The sequence below is a fragment of the Vulpes vulpes genome, chromosome 2 (genome assembly GCF_048418805.1).
Source record: "Vulpes vulpes isolate BD-2025 chromosome 2, VulVul3, whole genome shotgun sequence".
Classification (NCBI taxonomy): domain Eukaryota; kingdom Metazoa; phylum Chordata; class Mammalia; order Carnivora; family Canidae; genus Vulpes; species Vulpes vulpes.
This window is the reverse complement of record NC_132781.1, coordinates 146,180,699-146,200,643: the sequence shown is the minus strand read 5'-3', so window position 1 is coordinate 146,200,643 and position 19,945 is coordinate 146,180,699. Positions and strand designations below refer to the sequence as shown.

General features: G+C 42.2%; 1 protein-coding gene across 1 annotated transcript in view; it reads right to left on the bottom strand.

Moving 5' to 3' along the window:
• Positions 1-18,963, bottom strand: part of N4BP1 (NEDD4 binding protein 1) — a 49,252-nt gene extending 30,289 nt beyond the window's left edge. Inside the window, exon 1 of the mRNA XM_026011718.2 lies at positions 18,644-18,963. Coding sequence (XP_025867503.1) covers positions 18,644-18,841 — 198 coding nt within the window. The 5' untranslated portion in view covers positions 18,842-18,963. The remainder of the gene's footprint in view (positions 1-18,643) is intronic.
• Between the last annotated feature and the right edge of the window lie 982 nt (positions 18,964-19,945).

The window sequence follows — 19,945 nt, the reverse complement described above, 5'->3', positions numbered from 1 at the left end:
GCTCGAGTCATAATCTCAGGGTTGTGAGATTGAGCCCTGAGTTGGGCTCTGTGCTCAGCATGGAATCTGCTTGAGATTCTCTCATTCTTGCTCGCTCTCCCTCTGCACATCCCTACCCCCTGCCACTTGTGGGCATGCTCTCAAATAAATAAATCTTAAATAAAATAAAAGTTTTTGTTAGATTATTCTAATATCTATGTTATCTTGGTACTGGTATCTGCTGTCCTTTCTCATGAGAATTGATATTTTCCTTGTTCTTCACATGTCAAGTAATTTTGCACTGTATCTAATTTGAATATTATGAGACTCTTAATCTTATTTAATTTACTAGTACTCTTGAATGTACAATGTTGATATTTCTGTTCTAGCAGGTAATTGACCTAGTTGGATTCACACTGCAAGCTGCAGCCTGTCTTCAGAAAGCTGTGATTCTAGTATCAATTCAGTTTTTAAAGTCTCTGCAACATTATCTGTATCTGTCCCATATGCATGCTACCAGAGGCCAGTCTGGGACCTAACCTAGATAGTAGTTTTTCTGTTAGTTCAGTTTTCAAAAGTCTTTGTTATGGATGAAAAGTAGATGCACACATGTAGTTTAGGGATAAATCCAGGAGATCATCAATAAGTTTTATGGAATCACTTTTCTGAGCTCCTCTCTCTCTGCCATATTTCTAGTGCTTTCTGGTTCCCCTACTTTACCTTGTACTACTACATCTATGCCTGGGTCTTCCCAGAGGATACACACAGAGAAAGCAATAAGGCGGGCCCCAACCTCTTGGGACCCCAAACCACCTTTCCTTTCATAGAAGAAAATTCTTCTCCCTCAGAACTTTGGTTCCTGCAAGCTCCCAATGCCCCTGCCATGATTGTTTGGAAGCTGGTATGCACTGAAATGAAAAAATGGCCGCGGAGTCCAAACTAGGGGACAAAGGAGAGGAAAAAGATGGAAAACTAACCACTGGTTTGGTGGTGTTCTGAATTCTGTTTGCTCTTACTCAGAATTAGAACCTCCTTGCTGCCTATTAATATTTAAGTAATGCTGCCTGTTTAGCATATGTAAGTGCATGGTTGAATTCACCAAATACCATTGAGACTACTGTGCAGCCACTGGATGAGAAAAAAGGTGACCACACCTACTCAGTGGAATGCTAGCACAACTATTAGCCAACCTGGAGAGAAGGGGTTTCTTCTCCAGATAAAAGGCTTCTAAAACAAGTATCCTCTCAAGTAAGGGCTAACCCTCGAATAGATTCAAGTTGTAGGGATCCCTGGGTGGCGCAGCGGTTTGGCTCCTGCCTTTGGCCCAGGGCGCAATCCTGGAGACCCGGGATTGAATCCCATGTCGGGCTCCCTGCATGGAGCCTGCTTCTCCCTCTGCCTGTGTCTCTGCCCCTCTCTCTCTCTCTCTCTCTCTGTGACTATCATGAATAAATAAATAAAATCTTAAAAAAAAAAAAAAAAGATTCAAGTTGTAAAGCCCACCTATCAACAGATCCTACCCAGACACAAGGCCTCCAACTAGTTTTTCAGATGCTATATGAAACATAAAAAAAGACCAACATCAGAATACAATCTCAAATATGAAATAAACTAATAAAGTAGAACATAAAATAGAGGAAAACCAGAGGAAACTAGGTAATGAATGCAGGGTAGGAAAGAAAACTTCAACAAAATTTTAATTACTGTTTCTAACAGATATAAGATAATGAATTCATATAACAGGAATCAAGATGCTAAAAAAAGAGACAAATAATCAAAATAGGAGTACTAGTAAATTATGGATATGATGGCCAAAACAAACGTCAAGAGAAAGATTTCAAATACATATTGGAAGAAATTTCTCCAGAGGTACCACAAAAACAAAGTGAAAAATAAGAGGGAAAAGAAACTTTAAGGATCTACCCAGGATATCAATATCCAAACAACTGACATTAAAAAAGAAAGAGAGAGAGAGAGAAAGACAGACAAACCAACCCAGAATGGCAATTAATAAAGTAACACAAATAATTTCCTGGAACTAAAATACACAAGACTCCATGTATGATTAGTGAAAAAATTACATCAAATCTGTTTGGGAACTAAAGCACACAGATACTATCTTGAAAGCGTCCACAGAATATCTAAGCATGATTATTTTTTTTTAAAGACCCACAAGAAAAAAATCCTGGGGGCAGGATGGGAACAGGGCATATGTAAAAGGATGACATCAGAATATCAGAAATTCTCAACAGCAGATCTGGATGACTGGGAAAAAAGGATAGCAACATTTAAAATTCTAAGGGAAACTGATTTTCAATCTATAATTCTATAATCACCAATTTCTAGACATGCTAAAAGCAGACAAAATTACTCCCACAGACTATTTTCTTGAGAAACTATTTGAAGATGAAGGCCACCAAAAATAAGAGATGAAATAATTAGCAAATTCAATCCAGCCTGGCAAAGTCCAAAGACTATAGCCATGTGGCAAACAAGCTAAGCAATTAGCTAAGTGGAGGAGGGGAGGAGGCTCAAGGAATGCTCTCCCAGAAAAGAAAGCTCAACAAATAGTTGATATAAAGGAATATTTGTACAAGATTAAGGATATTTTAAAATCATATTTCACAAGTAGATGAAAACAGGGCAGATAAATTACAGTAAAAATTAAAAGTTGTATCAGAAGGAAAATATAGTACTGGGCTTTACAGTAATAATTATGTAAGTCATTATATAAACCTTGGTTCTTGCTTTAGCTAAAAACAAAATCACTATATTGATGTCTTAGTCCATTCAGGCTGCTAAAACAAAATAGCAGACTGGGTGGCTTAGAAACAACAGAAATTTATTTCTCACAGTTCTGGTGGCTAGAAGCTAGAATGGTCGAGTGAGGGCTGTCTTTCAGGGTGCAGACTTCTCATTTTTCCACTTGGTGGAAGAAGCAAAGGAGTTCTCCTGGGCCTCTTTTTAAGAGTATTAATGTCATTCAAGCCCTCATGACTTAATTACCTCCCAAAGGTCCCATCTCCTAATATCATCATATTTTGGGCATTGAGATTTCACCATATGAATTCTGACAGAACACAAATATTCAGCTCACAGTAAATGGGAAAATGGGGATAGGTTTGGCCTCACCCATCTTTTTTGTTTTTTTTGAAGATTTTATTTATTCATTTGAGAGAGAGAGAGAGAGAGAGAGAGAGAGAGAGCGAGCAGGAAGGTGAGGAAGACAGATTCTGAAGCAGACTCCACCCTGAATGCAGAGCCCGGAGAGGGGCTCAATCCACGAACACTAGATCATGACTTCAGCCAAAACCAAGAGTTGGACACCTAACCAACAGAGCTGCTGAGGTGCCCCACCTCATCTATCTTAAAGAAAGTAGATAATGGGGGCAGCCTGGGTGGCTCAGTGGCTTAGCGCCGCCTTCAGCCAAAGGCCTGATCCTGGAGACCTGGTATGGAGTCCCATGTCAGGCTCCCTGCATGGAGCCTGCTTCTCCCTCAGCCTGTGTCTCTGCCTCTCTCTCTCTCTGTGTCTCTCATGAATAAATAAATAAAATCTTAAAAAAAAAAAAAAAAAAGGAAAGTGGATAATGCCTAAAATTTATAAGAAATAGCAGTATGTTATTTACAATTATTTAACCATCAAAACACCAGCTAAAAACAGTAAAAAGTAACTGTCTTTAGGAAGTAGAAGAGACGATTACTGTTTCTTGTAAAAATTCTCAGCACTACTTTTTTGTTTTAATCATGTGCATATATTTTGGGATACTCTTATTTCCTAATCCCAATAAAAATTTTAAAAAATGGATACATAACATGCTGTGATGCTGTATTAGTGATAGCTTTGGCATTAACTTTGTTTTCCTTGATTTTTATTTAACATTTAAGATAAATGTTAGCAGTTTTGAAATAATGTGAGTGATTCATCTTTGAAACAAACATTTTCCATTACTTCTGTTACTTTTCTGGAGTGGTATAATCTGCAAGAAAAGCTATAACTAATTAGTTGTAATTTTATTTGTATTTGATTTAGGATGTTCTTAATCCTATGCAACAAAAAAAGAGTAAGATTAAACAAGAGGCTGAGACAGGTAACTGCAAAGATTGTGATAATCTTGATTTTGATTTTTTAAAATAGACTTTATTTTTTCAAGCATTTGGGGGTTCACAGCAAAATTGAGAAGGTAGAGACTTTTTTTAAAATATAATTTGTTTACTGATAATCCTTAAAATTCTGTATGTTTTTATCAACTTAATCAATTTTAAACATTTGAGCCTACAGAAAATACACACTCTAAAACTGTAAATCTGATGTGTTATTTACAAACAATTTACTTTTCACTGCTTATGCAACCATTTCACAGCAAGTGATATTCTCAGGGATGTATCCAGATACTATTTAAATTACTATCTTTCAAAGAAAAAAATGCTCAAGTAAAACTTAGATCCTTTGAGAAGATCATAGAGGGTCTCAGGAGAGCTCCTGTGGCTCTCGGTGTGTAAGCATCAGGACTAGCAGAGAAATGCCCAATACAAGCAGAGTCATCTGACGTTATTCCCAAATAACTAAAACTATTACTGCAAGACTAAATGCCTAGTTTTGAGGGAGAGTTGTGCTAAGAGCTTGTTACAGCTTCACATGCACAAAACTGTGTGCTCCCAAAAGACAGGAGTAATTATTTCTTGAGATTCAGACTCCCATTTTTTATTAATAATTTACTCTTGTGGATTACTAAGTAGCAGCAATTGATTTTCATATTCAAATTCAGAAGTGAACAATAAAGTATACAAGTATACTGTACTAGTACATTCTACTTTTTTTAAAGATTTTATTTATTTACTCATGAGAGACACAGAGAAAGAGAGGCAGAGACACAGGCAGAGGGAGAAGCAGGCTCCATGTAGGGAGCCCGACGCGGGACTCAATCCCGAAACTCCAGGATCACGTCCTGGGCCGAAGGCAGGCACTAAACCGCTGAGCCACCCAGAGATCCTTTTTAAAATATTTTATTTATTTATTCATGAGAGACAAGAGAGAGAAGCAGAGACATAAGGCAGAAGGAGAAGCAGGTTCCATGCAGGGAGCCTGATATGGGACTCGATCCTGGAATTCCGGGATCGTGCCCTGAGCCAAAGGTAGCTGCTCAACCACTGAGCCACCCACACGTCCCTGTACTACTACATTCTAGATGTCTAGTTGTAAATTGCACTGATAAGCATCTGTGGACCCAAATATCCATCATTTGCATTTGGCTGTATTTGGTATCTGAATATTTGAATGTTAGTCAAAAACTGTCTTCCCCATCCTGCAATGTTCATATTGTTTTACTTTACTCAGGCTTTTAAGGAAAAAGCAGATATTTTAGATCTAATATATATAATAACTTCCCTTTCATGTAGCAAGGGACTTCCTATTATTCTACCTTCTACAAATTCAGCTCTTCTCAACTCTATCATAACATTTACAAATCCAGACAGAAGTCCCTGGCAACCTGTGCTATTCAGAACATAGCTAAACCAGAAAAGATCAAAGTGGCTACTCGAAGAGTCTCCACATTTGACCAGGGAAAGGTTTCTTGGCTCCACTGTTCACCATCCTCCATCTATTATGGGCACACACGTGCAGGGCTTTGTCAGCTTGTCTCCCAGGTCACGCATAGTTTGAAGCAGCTGACTGAGAGTGTAGGAAGAACAACAAAGGGCATACCTGCAGAGCACAGAACAGCAAATGACAACTGACAGCACAGGTGCAAAAATAAATTGAAGGAAGACACAATGGTTAAAAGCCATAGCAACTCAAGATTGGCTCACGTAAGTGCAGATCTAACACATAGTGGCAGCTGCCAGGAGCATAACTGTGCCCTGGCACAACATAACAGAAGACACTCAAGTAGACCACAAATCACTGAGGCAAAAGAAACTATGCAGGCAAGGAACTTTACATTATAGAGAGATTTCTAAAAGGGTTCGGACAAGTAGTTCTCATCTCTGGCTGCACACTTCAGGATTCTAAAGATTTCTTCTGTTTAGGAGACTCTTGCATAAATGGTGTTGTATATTATCTCTAAGAGAAAATAAAGTAGGAGTAGTAATAAAATTTTTAGACATTGACACGAGTCCTACAGAATACATATTGTTAGAAGAAGCATCATATAAGCCTTACAAAAAACCCCACGCGCTTTAACATCAATAATCTACAAATCTGTAACAGGTCCATTTTAGTCTCTATCTGGCTATCTATATTAATAATATTGCTATAAAATGACTAATAACCATACTAGCCATTTTTCCAATGCACTTCCAACATTAGCTTTCTGTTCCATCTTTCTCTTCAATCTCATTTCTAAAACATCTACCAAGATCTTTCCTAGCAGGGGTGTCTTAACAGCTCCACAGGGAAGCACTTCCAGCTTGCTCGCTCTGAGCATACTTCTTGAAAACAGGACCAGAGGCCACACGAAGTATCTACCCTAGATGTCATCTCCATTACACCTGTAAATATCTGAAATTCTATAGCTTCCAAAACTTTCAGATCTCCTGATCAACTTATCCTTCACTCTTACCCAAATGTCTTCAGGTCCCAAACTGCATTTTCACTCTTTTTACTCTGAGTAAAAGACATTTATTTTATCACAGTCTGAAGGCCAACATTTGTGAAGCCCTTCAACTGCCTCTCCTTTTTCATCTAAAACATTTTACCTTTCATGAGTCTGTTCTCCTTCACTCTGTTTTAAAGCCATGTTGTTTCCCCAGTTCTGATTCATCATTCCCTTCTTACTCACCTCTGCGCACCTACAAACCTGTGTGGGTTTCCCTGTTCCCACATAACACTTCCTTCAGTCTCACTGCCTATGCATGGGACTGCTCCATCTCTGTCTTCATCTCCACACTTTTTTTTTTTTTTTTTTTAAAGATTTTACTTATTCATGGGAGGCACACAGAGAGAGGCAGAGACATAGGCAGAGGGAGAAGCAGGCTCCTCACAGGGAGCCCGATGTGGGACTTGATCCCAGAATCCTGGAATCTGAGCCGAAGGCAGGCGCTCAACCGTTGAGCTGCCCAGGCGTCCCATCCACACTTAAGTAGCCTAAACTCCATTTCACTGCTAACCCCTTGAATCTGGATTTGGTCCCCATTCAAACTGAAACCACTTTCTTAAATGCCAACTGTGACAACTACTGCAAAGCGCAAACGTCCCTTCTCTGTGCTCTCCTAGTCAGGCTCTCTGTAGCAAGATACCATTGCCCAACTTCTCTTTGACAAGTTATTTCCTCTCCATAATTCAGGATACCACTGTCTAGTTATTTTCCTGACTACTTCCTGAAATCCTCTGTTGCCACTTCCTACTGCACCTTAAATGTATGCCTTCCCCCTCCCTCTGGTCCTCTCCCTCTATTATACTCTCACAGACTCTTCAGATTCTAGCCATAACTTTTACTTCTATGATACCACTCCAAATCTCCATCCCTAGTCCTTAATACTATTAGGCTGCAGACTATCCATCCCCTGGACACTTCTAATGGACTAACCCCACAGTTGCCTCAAATTTAATGATCTGTATTAGAGTTCAGTTTCCCACTCGTCTTTGGTCCAAGTCCCCTTGAAAATGAAACACAGTTGCCTGGATTTGAAGTTTTCTTTCCTTCTCACGCCATTTTTCACAAATCTTGTCTCATGGGAATATTACTGCAACCAACTCTAAACCCTTCTGTTGCCTGTCTTGTCATACTCCACCCCTAGTAACATTATCAGTGACATGTGAAAGCAAACCTGTCTCACTTCCCTACTCAAAAACTTTCTAGGGCAGCCCGGGTGGCTCAGTGGTTTAGCACCACCTTTGGCCCAGGACATGATCCAGAAGACCTGGGATCAAGTCCCATGTCGGGCTCCCTGCATGGAGCCTGCTTTTCCCTCTGCCTGTGTCTTTGCCTCTCTCTCTCTCTGTGTCTCTCATGAATAAATAAATAAAATCTTAAAAAAAAAAAAAAACTTTCTAAGGGTCCTCACTGCGTAAGATTAATGTTCAAGACCCTCAGAATCATATTCAAAGTCCTCTGTGGTTTGGATTTTAGTCCATTTTCTTACTTCTGTAGCCTAATTTAACCTTTCCTTCCTTAAATTCATCCAAAAACACCTTCCAAGAGCAAGTTGAGGGAGATGTTAATGTTTTCTACACACAATTATCATACTATTTGAACTACAGCATTTACACAACTCAACTGGACAGTGCAGGGACTGGCCTTGGTTGTTAAACACAGTGGTTCTCGGGCAGCCCCGGTGGCGCAGCGGTTTAGTGCTGCCTGCAGCCTGGGGTGTGAACCTGGAGACCCGGGATAGAGCCCTGCATCGGGCTTCCTGCATGGGGCCTGCTTCTCCCTCTGCCTGTGTCTCTGCCTCTCTCTCTCGCTCTCTCTGAATGAATAAATAAATCTTAAAAAAAAAAAAAAATAACACAGTGGTTCTCAATCAGGGATGATTTTGCTCTTCACGGGGCACTGGAAATCTCAGGAGACATTTCTGGTTGTCACAACTGACGGGGTACTCCTGGCATCTTGGGGGAAGAGGTCAGGGATGATGCTAAACATCCTACAATGCAGAATACAACCCCCACAACAAAATATTCTGACTAAAATGTCAACAGTGCCACTGTTGAGAAACCCTGAACTAATCAATAAATGTTGAACAAATATGCATTCAAACAGAAATTAGGAAGTTTGAGAACACAGGTTGACATCCAGCCTAGTATCAATGATGTGGGTAACACTGTAAAAGAGAAAGTGGCCAAAATGACCAAAAAGGGGTAGAGGGTTCCATTTTAATAGCTTGCATAACTTTAAGTTTTAAATACTCCTAAATGAGGCAAAAAGGATGGCCTTTCAAGCATAATGGAGCACTCCCTTTGGCCCACCCACGGAGTATTTAATTCTCTGGGAAATTTACCTTTGTCTGACACACGATTCATTACTCATTAGGGCCTGAACTGGATTGCTACATATCAAAATGTAGATTTTTTTTGTCCAGCAGAGATGCCAATATCTCCACCTGACAGACAAAATATTATGATTATACTGCTCTGAAAGATATAAACCAATCTGCATCTAATCAAGCAATTTTACTCCACCATTCTTATTCTTCTTCTTTTTTTTTTAGTGTAGATAAATACTCAGATCCTCAAACACTCTCTGAACCAGTTTTATATTCCTGCTGGTTCCCTCAGTCATGAATTACTAGTCTGAAAGTCACAATTATAGTTTTGGGTTTTTTTTTTTTTGTTTTTTTTTTTTAGATTTTATTTATTTACTCATGAAGAGACACAGAGAGGCAGAGACACAGGCATAGGGAGAAGCAGGCTTCCCATGTGCGACCTGATCACAGAATGCCAGGATCACAACCAGAGCCAAAGGCAGACACTCAACCACTGAGACACCTAGATGCTCCTACAGTAGTAGTAGTTGTTTTTTAATTTACACTTTGGCACTTTATATGACTCAAGTCTATCTAAGTGGACTCACCGCTTGTAGCTATTAAACTGAGTGGCCCAAGAAGAGGACTGCATGGTTGTGTAAGCCCAATCATGCCTCATTTTAGGTCCCAGGGTGAATCCCGAGCAGGAAGAGAATTTTACTGGTGCTATTTCCTTGTTATTATTCTTCTGATTTTGTTTTTGTTTTACAGTTCTTGGCCACATGTCCCTTTCTACACCTCCATCACTGATTACATACTACCAGGTCAGTCTCAACTACACCCTTGGTATACACTGTACTTAGTCTGCAGGAATCTGATTTTACAACCTGACCAAGTGGTGATCTGTCAGTGGATAATGGATCTATTTTCTGCTGGATGAGATACTACAAGAAAATCTGGTTTTAGTCTTTTCTGTCTTTCTGTTTGTGTAAGAACATGTCTCACCACCACTGAAAGAACAGTCTTTTTGAAATCCAGACCAGTTTTGTGTTTTTGGATTACTATTGACCTATGGCTAAAACTGTAGAACCAGAACTGAATACATACATACCTGTATCTATAAAACAAGAAAAGCCTTGATTCCTCATGGTTTAAGTATGAAACGTATTTCTACCTCCAAAGGTAGTAAAAAATTAAAAAGTTTCTTGAAGAACCTCTGTTCTAATTGGCATATAGAGAATAAGAAGCTTTTACATAAATCTAAATCTATATTTCTAGAATTCCTAGAAAGTAAGGAAACTAAACATCTAATACTTATATGTTATTAGCCTTTTATTTTTTAATTTTTTAAAAAGATTTTATTTATTCATGAGAGACACCGAGAGAGACAGAGAGAGAGAGAGAGGCAGAGACACAGGCAGAAGGAGAAGCAGGCCCCATGCAGGGAGCCCCACCTGGGACTCAATCCCTGGACTCCAGGATCATGCCCCGGGCTAAAGGCAGCGCTAAACTGCTGAGCCACCGGGGCCCATATGTTAGCCTTTTAACGACCAAAAGAAAAAAACCTCACAAACTCATAGAAACTGCTACTTCAAAAGAATTTTTAAGAATCCTAATTCATATACTAAAAATAATCCATAAGTCAGTATGATTTGATAATTTTAATGCTAATTTAAAAAGATATCCTTTTCCTGATTTCATCAGTGTAGAAAACAATGCACACACACACACATATATATTTTTTGCCCTATGAAGAGATACACTGAACTTTGCTGGCTTGCTCTTCAGAGAAGCTAGTACTACTCAGGATTACTCACATTTATGATAATGAAAAATATAAGCTTATATATTCAACCAAATTGAATTATAACACTGACAACTTCTATAATATCAAAAGTTATATGCCATTCAGTTGTCAGCATAAGAGTAATTTCCAATATCCTTAGTTAACTTTAAGACCTTGATTGGACTAATAAAAAATGGTTAACTAAAGGATACTCTTTATATACATCATTAATTTCCACATGAGTCAGACACCAAATGCAGTTTAAACACATACACATACAGGCTTTCTAATATTACCACAATGTCATTATAGCACACAACAAAATGAACAGTGATTCCTTAGTATTGTTAATACTCAAGTCTATGTTTGATGTCCTTTTCCAGTTGTTCTGTTCTAAACATTCTTATTTTTTTCACCATAATTACACAATTTTTCGCCTTGTCTGGTATTTCACCTATACAGAATCATATGATGATATATGCTCTAAGGTAAATCTTCTTTCAGTCAGCATTTTTTTGAGATTCACGTATCAGTGCATAAATCAGTCCTGTGTTCTCTTCTACTCTCGTGCAGTATACCACTCTGAAAGCATTAACCCCTAAACTTTTTGGGGGGTTTCCCAAAGGTCCCCAGCAGTCAGTCACAAAGATTTGTCGTTTACCTTCTAACAAGAATGCTAAAACTAGTTCACTTCTTTGGGAGTACTCCGTACTTCTTTAGTGGAACCCCATTAAGTTGTGTCAAATCAAAAGGGAAGTCTGGTTTCTTTTACCTTTTCGTGGCAATGTAGTTATTTGTATACAGATCAGTGACAATCTGTCCTTTTACTAGGATAAAATTATACAAATTCAAGGTGCAACCCAGGCCATAACTAAAACGTCATATTTAAGAATCCTGTTGAATCAGCAGGTATGGTAACATCACTATTACAAAACAAGGGCTGTAGTTCATGTATAGAACCAATGCTCAGGACACTGCTCTGGTACCTGTTCTGTGGCATACAGGGTCCCAGCCTTAAATATAGTATAAAGAAAGTCACTTTCTGATAGGCCAGAAATTTTAGCATTTTGGGAACCTTGAGGACAGAAAAAATCATGCAAATGTATAGACACCACAGGTGAAAAATGTAGAAATGACTTTCTTGATTTTTTTGGAGGCTTCCTGCTTTAGAATAAAAGAGCCATAAAAGGCAATTAAAAACAAAAACCACCTTCTATTAAAAATTCAACCGCAGTTCCTTATGAAATTTCCACAGAGAATAATTCTCCAAGTTTACTAATTGCTGATATCTCCCCCATATTCCAAATACAATGAAGCTAGTCCGTGTGCATGTGTCTGTGTGATCAAGAGTAATCCTTGGAAATTATTTATGATTACAAGGGATACAATTAACAAAAATTACAGAAACCCAGGAAATGAAGTAAAAGAACGGCTGCATGTTCTTTCAATGTCATATCAGAGAATTTTCTAGGAGGTCCGACCAAGGATTGTTTCATACCTAGGGCTGCACTGTACCTGATAGAATTGCTGGACAAAATAGCACACATGTGCTATAACTGCACTGTTCACACTGGTAGACACTAGTCCCATGTGGCCATCAAGCACCTGAAATGCAACTGAGAAAGTAAATACTAAATTTCAATGAACTTTGATTTAAATAGCCACATGTGGTAGTGGCTACATACTGGACAGTGCAAATCCAGCTTCTGGACTACTTCTGTACAGTTCCCAGGGTAAGCATTGCTTTTACCTTCAAAAAAGGTTGTAAAAAAACAAAAAGAAGAGTATGAGACAGACACCCTGTATAGTCCATAAAGTCTAAAATATTTATTATGTGGCTCTTTACTCATCAACTAATGTAAATTACTAATTCTCTCAGCACTAAGACTGAACAAAAACCCTTCACCAAGTTGGAAGGAACCTCTTAAAACACATAATAATTCAGTTTCCTTAAAGAAGTTTCCCATGTTGTTTCCATTTGACATAACTTATTTTTTTAAAAAACAGTTCTTGGGGCACCTGGGTGGCTCAGTGGTTGAATGTCTGTCTTTGGCTCAGGTCGTGATCCCAGGGTCCTGGGATTGAGTCCTGCACTGGGCTCCCTGCAGGGAGCCTGCTTCTCCCTCTGCCTATGTCTCTCATGAGAAAATAAAATCTTAAGGGAAGAGGAAACAGTCATGAGCAATCACTTTGACCCCACTATAACCATTGTGAGTATCCCTTATTTCAACATTCTGGTATAACCCCAAAATATTAACCATAAAAAGAAACTGAACAAACCACCATTTCTTAAGAAGATGATTTTCACAACCATAGTGAGTTAAAATAAAAATCATTCTAGGAAATGCAAAGAGGCCACCGACCTCCTTTCTGGTAAAATCAAAACAAAAACTCCAGGTCACCACCCAGCATTACATCTACAAATTATTTCCTCCACGAACAAATCTACTGTTCAAGAATTTATTCATGAAACCAGGTACCAAGCTCTCCTAACAGAAAAGAAAATGAAACAATACAGTGTCCATTTTAACCCTCTGATGTCAATGCAGTAACGGGCCACTTCTACTCAATTCTTTAAAAAAAAAAAAAAATCTGTATCTTTCTCCTCTCTTACTCTACAGCTATGTAAGTAAAAACTCCAAGGACAATAACCAACTCCTCAGATGACCCTCTCTTTTTCTCTTCGTCACAAATTAAAATGGAACAGATGTTTAGTCTACCTTGGCAGAGTTTCTTGCGTGTACTATAATTTCAATGTTTAAGATTTATCAGTCCTCCAAATTTTATTCTAAATCCTCCAGACTGGTGTTCTGGCTATGGTTCATGGTGGCAACTCACTGTTATGAGGTAATGCCTGAAACACCACCAAGTGATAGACATTGTGGTTAGCAAATTTAACACCCTAAAAGTTCATGGAAAAACTCTACAAGTAGCCATGCCATTTGTTTTCCATTACTCCCTTCTGTTTGTTAACCTTCAGGGCAGGCTCCTATATCAACCAACTAAACTAACGTTAGCACCCAAATCACTGCTATGGACCTTGTTAACCTAGGCACTATATTATCTCCAGATGCCTCACACTTCCATCCTCTTTACCTTCTCTAAGTTGAAGGGAATACTTCCACTTCATACCCAGACCACTGAGGCACCAATCCTTCGTTCTCAGAATTCCTCCATTTCAAAGATTCTGATCTCTGAAACTCCTCCCCAACTACAACTTCTGTGATTCTCCAACACTCACTGAACTTGCCCTATCTGCAGGATTCCATGAATCTCAGAGGGGACAGGATCTAAGGTCTTATTCCTTTCCTGTTTTTACAGTTCATTATGCCCCTTTCTGTCTTCTCCTCTCCAGTCTGAACCTCTCTGGCTATCAATTCACTAAAAGTAGAAGTTAAGTCTATATTTTTGATTGTTCTAGCCCAAATAATGCCGACCATTCAGAAACATTTCCTGAGCCTCATTCTACCTTGTCCAATCACACCTTATATTCCTTTAGTCTTTGGGGTGTTAGCTTCACCAACATCCAGAGTGGGGGAAATTATCACCTACTGGAGAATTTCTGGGTCAAGTGGTATTTTAAATTCAGGCCATCTAACTTTCCCTGGCCTTACTTCAGTTCCAAAGCACCTCTTTTTCGTTTTTTGTTCTTTTCCAATGCACTTCCAAAAGTTCCATGGCATCTAGCCTACCATGCTCCACTGTCTTCAGGCTTTCACCCCCCGTCTCTAGGTATGAATTGATACCGTACTTTATTGAGACAGTACTATAGGCCACTGAGGTGTTCAACTGCCCTCTATGCCAAATGGCAGAGGGGGAGCATATCTTCACTCATTCTGTCTAAAGAAGAGGTCCTAAAAAGCTGAACCTGGTCCTCTGACATGTTTGGTTTAGCAAACATGGTTGCTTTTTGTTTTTAGAATATTTACTTTTAAAAGAGTAATTTTGGGGGGGGGGGGTTAAAAATATATTAATGTGAATTTTGAGATATAATCCACAGCATGCATGATTTTTAAAACATAAATTAGTTGCCTCTTCCAAAACAAAATAGATTTCACATCAAATCCAAGCCCCTGGCTTTTCTTGGATGAGACATCATTGGGCCCATCCTCTGTAACTGGCTAATACTAAGCATTGGCAGTTAGTTACCGTCCCCCATGGGGCATGAGCACCTTCTTCACCAGTTCCTCACTACCAACCAGCGGGTTCCATATGCGGGTCTCCCCCCAGGGAGCATGGAATTTGTGGCTCCTAGAGTTAAAGGAAGAATCTGAACTTCTCATTCCCAGGACTGAGATCTCTTCAGCCTCATCCCTCTCCACCACTGTCTAACTCCAAGGATCCTACCCAGGCACTGCATCTTTGATCTGTGAGTGAAGCAACATCTAGTTAGTACCTTCACTTCCTCTCTGAAATTCAGTCCTCAACCTCCTATGATTCTGTAACTTTGGCCACCACGGACTTCAACCTCCTCCTGCTGGGTTCCAATACTCTCTACTGGGTTCCCTCTCTTTGAGACATCTCCTCCCAGCCCTCGTGGTAATGTCACATTGCTATAAAAGTCACTAAACTCCCCCAATTTCTGTCCTCGTATCAACACAAACCAGCAATGGATCACACTGAGAAAAGAAGCCTAGAGTATAAACACTGACTATGGAGATATTTCTTAGAAATGTAAATCTAATGGCATCACTCATGTTGTCACAACCCTTCCATGACTCCCTCCTACCTGCCTGCTTGGTAAAATCCATGTTCTTCTGCAGGCCCCAAGTGCTTTGTGACTTGGCCCCTTTCTGTCTCTGTTTCTTCCAATCTACTCCTACACTTGAGAAGTCAGTGATAAACTGGCACTATTTCACATCCCTGTAATTTTACACATGTTCTTCCCCCTGGAAAACTCTTGTTCCATTCTTTAACACCCAATTAAGAAGAGCAATCCTTCCTCTCCTGTATTACTGTAACACCTTGTACATATTTCAATGGGTAACATGTATCATACTGTACTATTTGTTTCCAAGTCTGTCTCCCCTACTAAGCTATGGATTACCTGAAGTCCAGAGGCAACTGTCAGTGCACTTCCTGACACATAAATTTTCTTTAAATGTTGGCCACCTGGCTCTGCCAACAGGTCGAAACAATATATCTACCATCCTTCCTGACACCAAGGCTTAAAACCTTTCCCTCAATCCCTACATCCACTCAGCCACCAGATCTCAGTGAAAACTATCACCCACCCATGTCCAGCTTGGAACATGTCTTTTCCACAGCTGGGTCTTCCTGCCTCCAAGTAAAGGGAAGGCAAGTCCTTCTTCTCTCAAAATTCCTCAGACTCCTTATTGAATAAGGCCCAAAGGCTGAACCTGGCATTTGGGTCCACTGAGGCTCTGACACTTCTACCAAGACGCTGTGTTTTGGACCTCAAGCTTTTGCTCACAACTACCTCCTGGGAATCTTACAGGCTCTTCAAAGCTCAGCCCAAGTGCTGCTTCCCCCAACACATTTCCTCTTCGAAGTAGGGTCCACATTTACAGAATGTGCGCCTTTTTAAAACCTCCCAGGACATTATCATTTTCTACCTGTAGGTCCCTTTCTCTCTAGCCAATGGAGCCCTAACTAACTAAACCCCCACATTCTCTTCTACTCTAACATTAGCTAAATGCAGTGATTCAACATTTTAAAAGCAGGAAACAAATTAAACCACCTGCAAGGACCCAGAAAAGTTCTTGGCATCTTATCTGAGCCTACCAGCTAGCTACCTAAAAAAATTCTTACTTACTCTAAATCTTCCTTCCCCCAAACCTTCTCCTCCTCCACAACTTAACTTAAAATATTGTAGATGTTGAAGTTTGCTTTCCTGTTCTTAATTTCTAAGTTAATGGTTTTCTCTTACTCAAAAGAATGTAAAACAAACTCCAAAGCCAATTAAAACTATGGTATTCAGTGCTTACCCGTGAATCTCAAGGAAAAAGAAAAAGGATTTCTTACAAATGGGAGGACTGGATGATGAGTAACACACATCACAAAGATACCCGAGACACTGTTTATCACCAGGGCAAGTGACACCTACTACCAAGATACTGTAAGACACACCTTTCCCAAATAGTTTACACTCAACTACGTGGCAGGACAAGCAGGAGTAAGGAGTTGGGAGGGTCTGGCAGAGCGTGCCAAGTTTTTCTGTAGAGCACTTTCCACACTTGGGAGGAGTCTTGAGTAAAGCTGAACTGGGAGCAGGTGAAGCACACAGAAAAAGCAGTGACTAGTCAGTCAGTAGAGGTTTAAGCTTGAGAGCTGCTACCACACAGAACTGGTAAAATAAGGTGGGCCTAGATTAGGTTAATGATCTGTAAATCTCCAGAGGAGGAGTTTAGAGTGAATGAGACAGGCAACAGGAGGTCCTAGTAGGTCCCAAGGCAGGAAAAAGATTTTCTGTGGGAGGATCAGTTGAATGCAAGTTATACCAGAGGGAGGGAGAACGGGAGGGAGGAAGGAATGGAGTGAGGGCAGTGAACTAAGGGAGGGGCACATACCGAGGATGAAGGTCTCAATTGCAGCAGAGGCAATGAAAAAGAGAAGAATGAGCGCATCTAAGAGATTTTCAGAAATATTAACAGAGCTTAGTCACGGGCCAACCTTTTAGCTCTGGGGAAGAAAGTCAGTCACTGGGGAAAAAAGAATGAGGGGCCTGGGAAGAAGTTAAAAATTAAAAGTTAGGGGGTGCCTGGCTGGCTCAGTCCACAAGCGTGTGACTCTTGATCTCAGAGTCATGAGTTCAAGCCCCACGCTGGATGCACAGAGCCTACTTTAGAAAATTAAAACACTTTACAAAAATTAAAAGTCGGGGAACAAATTAAGCACAGGAAAGCAAATGCGATTCAACATCTACAATGTTACGAGTTACGCTGCGGAGAAGAATCACAGGTAACTGCCCTATCTCTTCCAAAGATATTAAAACAAGCACCCAGGCTCTTTTTTTTTTTTTTTTTTTTTTAAGTCTAAGATACTCAGGAATCACAGAACGTCCAATTCTCCAAGGACACTGTTGAAATTTCTGAAGTAGGATGCCACAAAAAGGACCATTTTCTTCCCAGCCAGAGCGTTCATCATTTGGGAAGACAGGTATCAAGAACAAGGGCCCTAAGTCTGAGTCTTGGCTCCCCCACGGACTAGACAGGAAAACCTGGAGAAACCTGGATGGGGGGAGAAAGGGGGGGGAGAGAGATGCTTTGTTACTGTGTCTTGGCTCGGGGAAGAAGGGGAATAGTTGAAGGTGTTGCGTAGGTTTAAGGCTGAAATGCTGATTTTGAGAGGTGAGTCACCACTTGCAGAGTTTCAGTTTCCCCAGCTGTTTAATTGAGAGAGAGGAAAAATAATAAAAATGCACCTCGCCGGATTTTTTTTTTTTTTCAAGACCTGCGTTAGATAACCCTCGTGTAGGGCTTAGCGTAACGCCTGACGTTCTGCGGCCAACAACATCGACACAAAGAATAATGCTCTTTTTTCAACACTGTTGTTAAACATCCCCATCTCTTCTGGATGATGGTACGCTGTGCATTTCACTACTAGGATGGATGGTTGGTGGTTTTTTTGTTTTTTTTTTTTGTCGGATTGTCAAAAGGGGCCCGAAATCCCAGAAGGGTTCAGAAGCCCCGTGGGTCCCGGAGGCCTGGGGAGAGGAAGGGGGCCGAGGCGGCTGCAGGCCCCGAGCGCGCAGGCCCTACGCAACACCCCGCGGGCCGGCCCCGGGCTCTGCGCCCTGCGCCCTGCAGCGGCACCGACCGCCGCGCTTGCGTCAGCGCCGCTTCACAAACGGGGAAACTGAGGCGCCCGGGGCTGAGCCGCTAGCCCAAGGTCACATGGCTCGAGGTCGGGCACGCCGGTCGGCGGGCTCCGGAGATGCGCTCGCAGCCGCGGCGCCTCGCTGCGTCCCCGCACGGAGGGCGGGCGGGCGGGCGAGGGGGCGGCGGGACTCACCTTGGCGCTGTGCACCGCCTCCTGCGCCCCGCGGAGCTGCAGCCAGATGCGCGCGGGCAGCGGCTCCTCGGCCCCGAGCGCGCCGAGCACCGCCAGGCTCACGCCGAACAGGCCCTCGATGCGGCCGCGGCTCCGCTCCAGCAGCGCCGCCTTCTCCGCGGGCGCGGTGAACTCGTCCAGCACCGCCCGGGCCGCCATGGCGGGCGCGGCCTCCCGCGGCGGCGCCGGGGGCCGGCGGCGGCGACGCCCCCTCAGCGTGCCGCCGCTGCACCCGAGCCCGTCCGGCGGCGTCGGCCCTCGCGGCCGCCTAGCCTCGCCCCGCCCGCGCCCCGCCGCCCGCCCGCCCGCCCGCAGGCCCAGCTACACCATCCCGGCTCGGCCGCCGCGGCTTGGCAACTGCGGGCGGAGAACCCCTCCGCCCCTTCGCCGCCGCCGCCGCCGCCGCCGCCGCCGCCGCGGGCCGGGCCCCGCCGCCGCGCATGCGCCCAGCCCGCCGCCGTCATTGATGCTCGCCGCCCCCCAGGGAAAGGCGGAGGGCGGGGGCGACGGAACTCGACGTCACGCGCAGTGGCCATGTTGGTTGAGGGCAAGGCGACGGCTCCGGAGAGGGGCCTGGGCGGCCTTCTTGGGTGAGGGCACAGCCCTTTTGGGTGACTTGATGGATGGTGAATCTGTGGGAGATTTGAGGCTATGACCCAGTTGACGGGGCTGACCCAGGGTCACAAGGGATTTGGGTTTGTCTTCAGACATCTTGAAGCCCAAACTAGGGCTCTAGCAATTGAGCTTTCCAGCTCCTCAGTAATTGATAGGCAGATGGTACCCCTCCTTCCCACCCTCCCTCTGCCCGCCCGCCTGCCTGCCTTCCTTCCTTCTTCCTTCCTCCTGACTCCTTCTTCCTTCCTTCCTTCCTTCCTTCCTTCCTTCCTTCCTTCCTTCTCTTCCTGCCACCCTTTCTGCATCCCTTCCAGCTTCTCAGATGATCTTCCTTCCTTACTCCCCCTCTTCCTCCCTTCCTCCTCCCTCCTTCCTCCCTCCCTACTTTCCCCCTCCCTCCTTCCCTTCATTCCTTCCACCCTTTCTCCTGACCTTCCAGCTTCTCAGTAATTGATAGGCAGATGACCTTCCTCCCTCCCTCCCTCCCTCCCTCTCTCCATCCCTCTCACCCTCCCTTTCTCTCTACCCATCTTCTTCCTTTCTGTTCTGTTCCTTCTTTTCTTTCTTGTTCTTTGAATAAAAATGGTAACAAGAGGAGAAGAAAATGGGAATAATAAGCATGGGGAATTGAGGAGGAAAGAAATGATT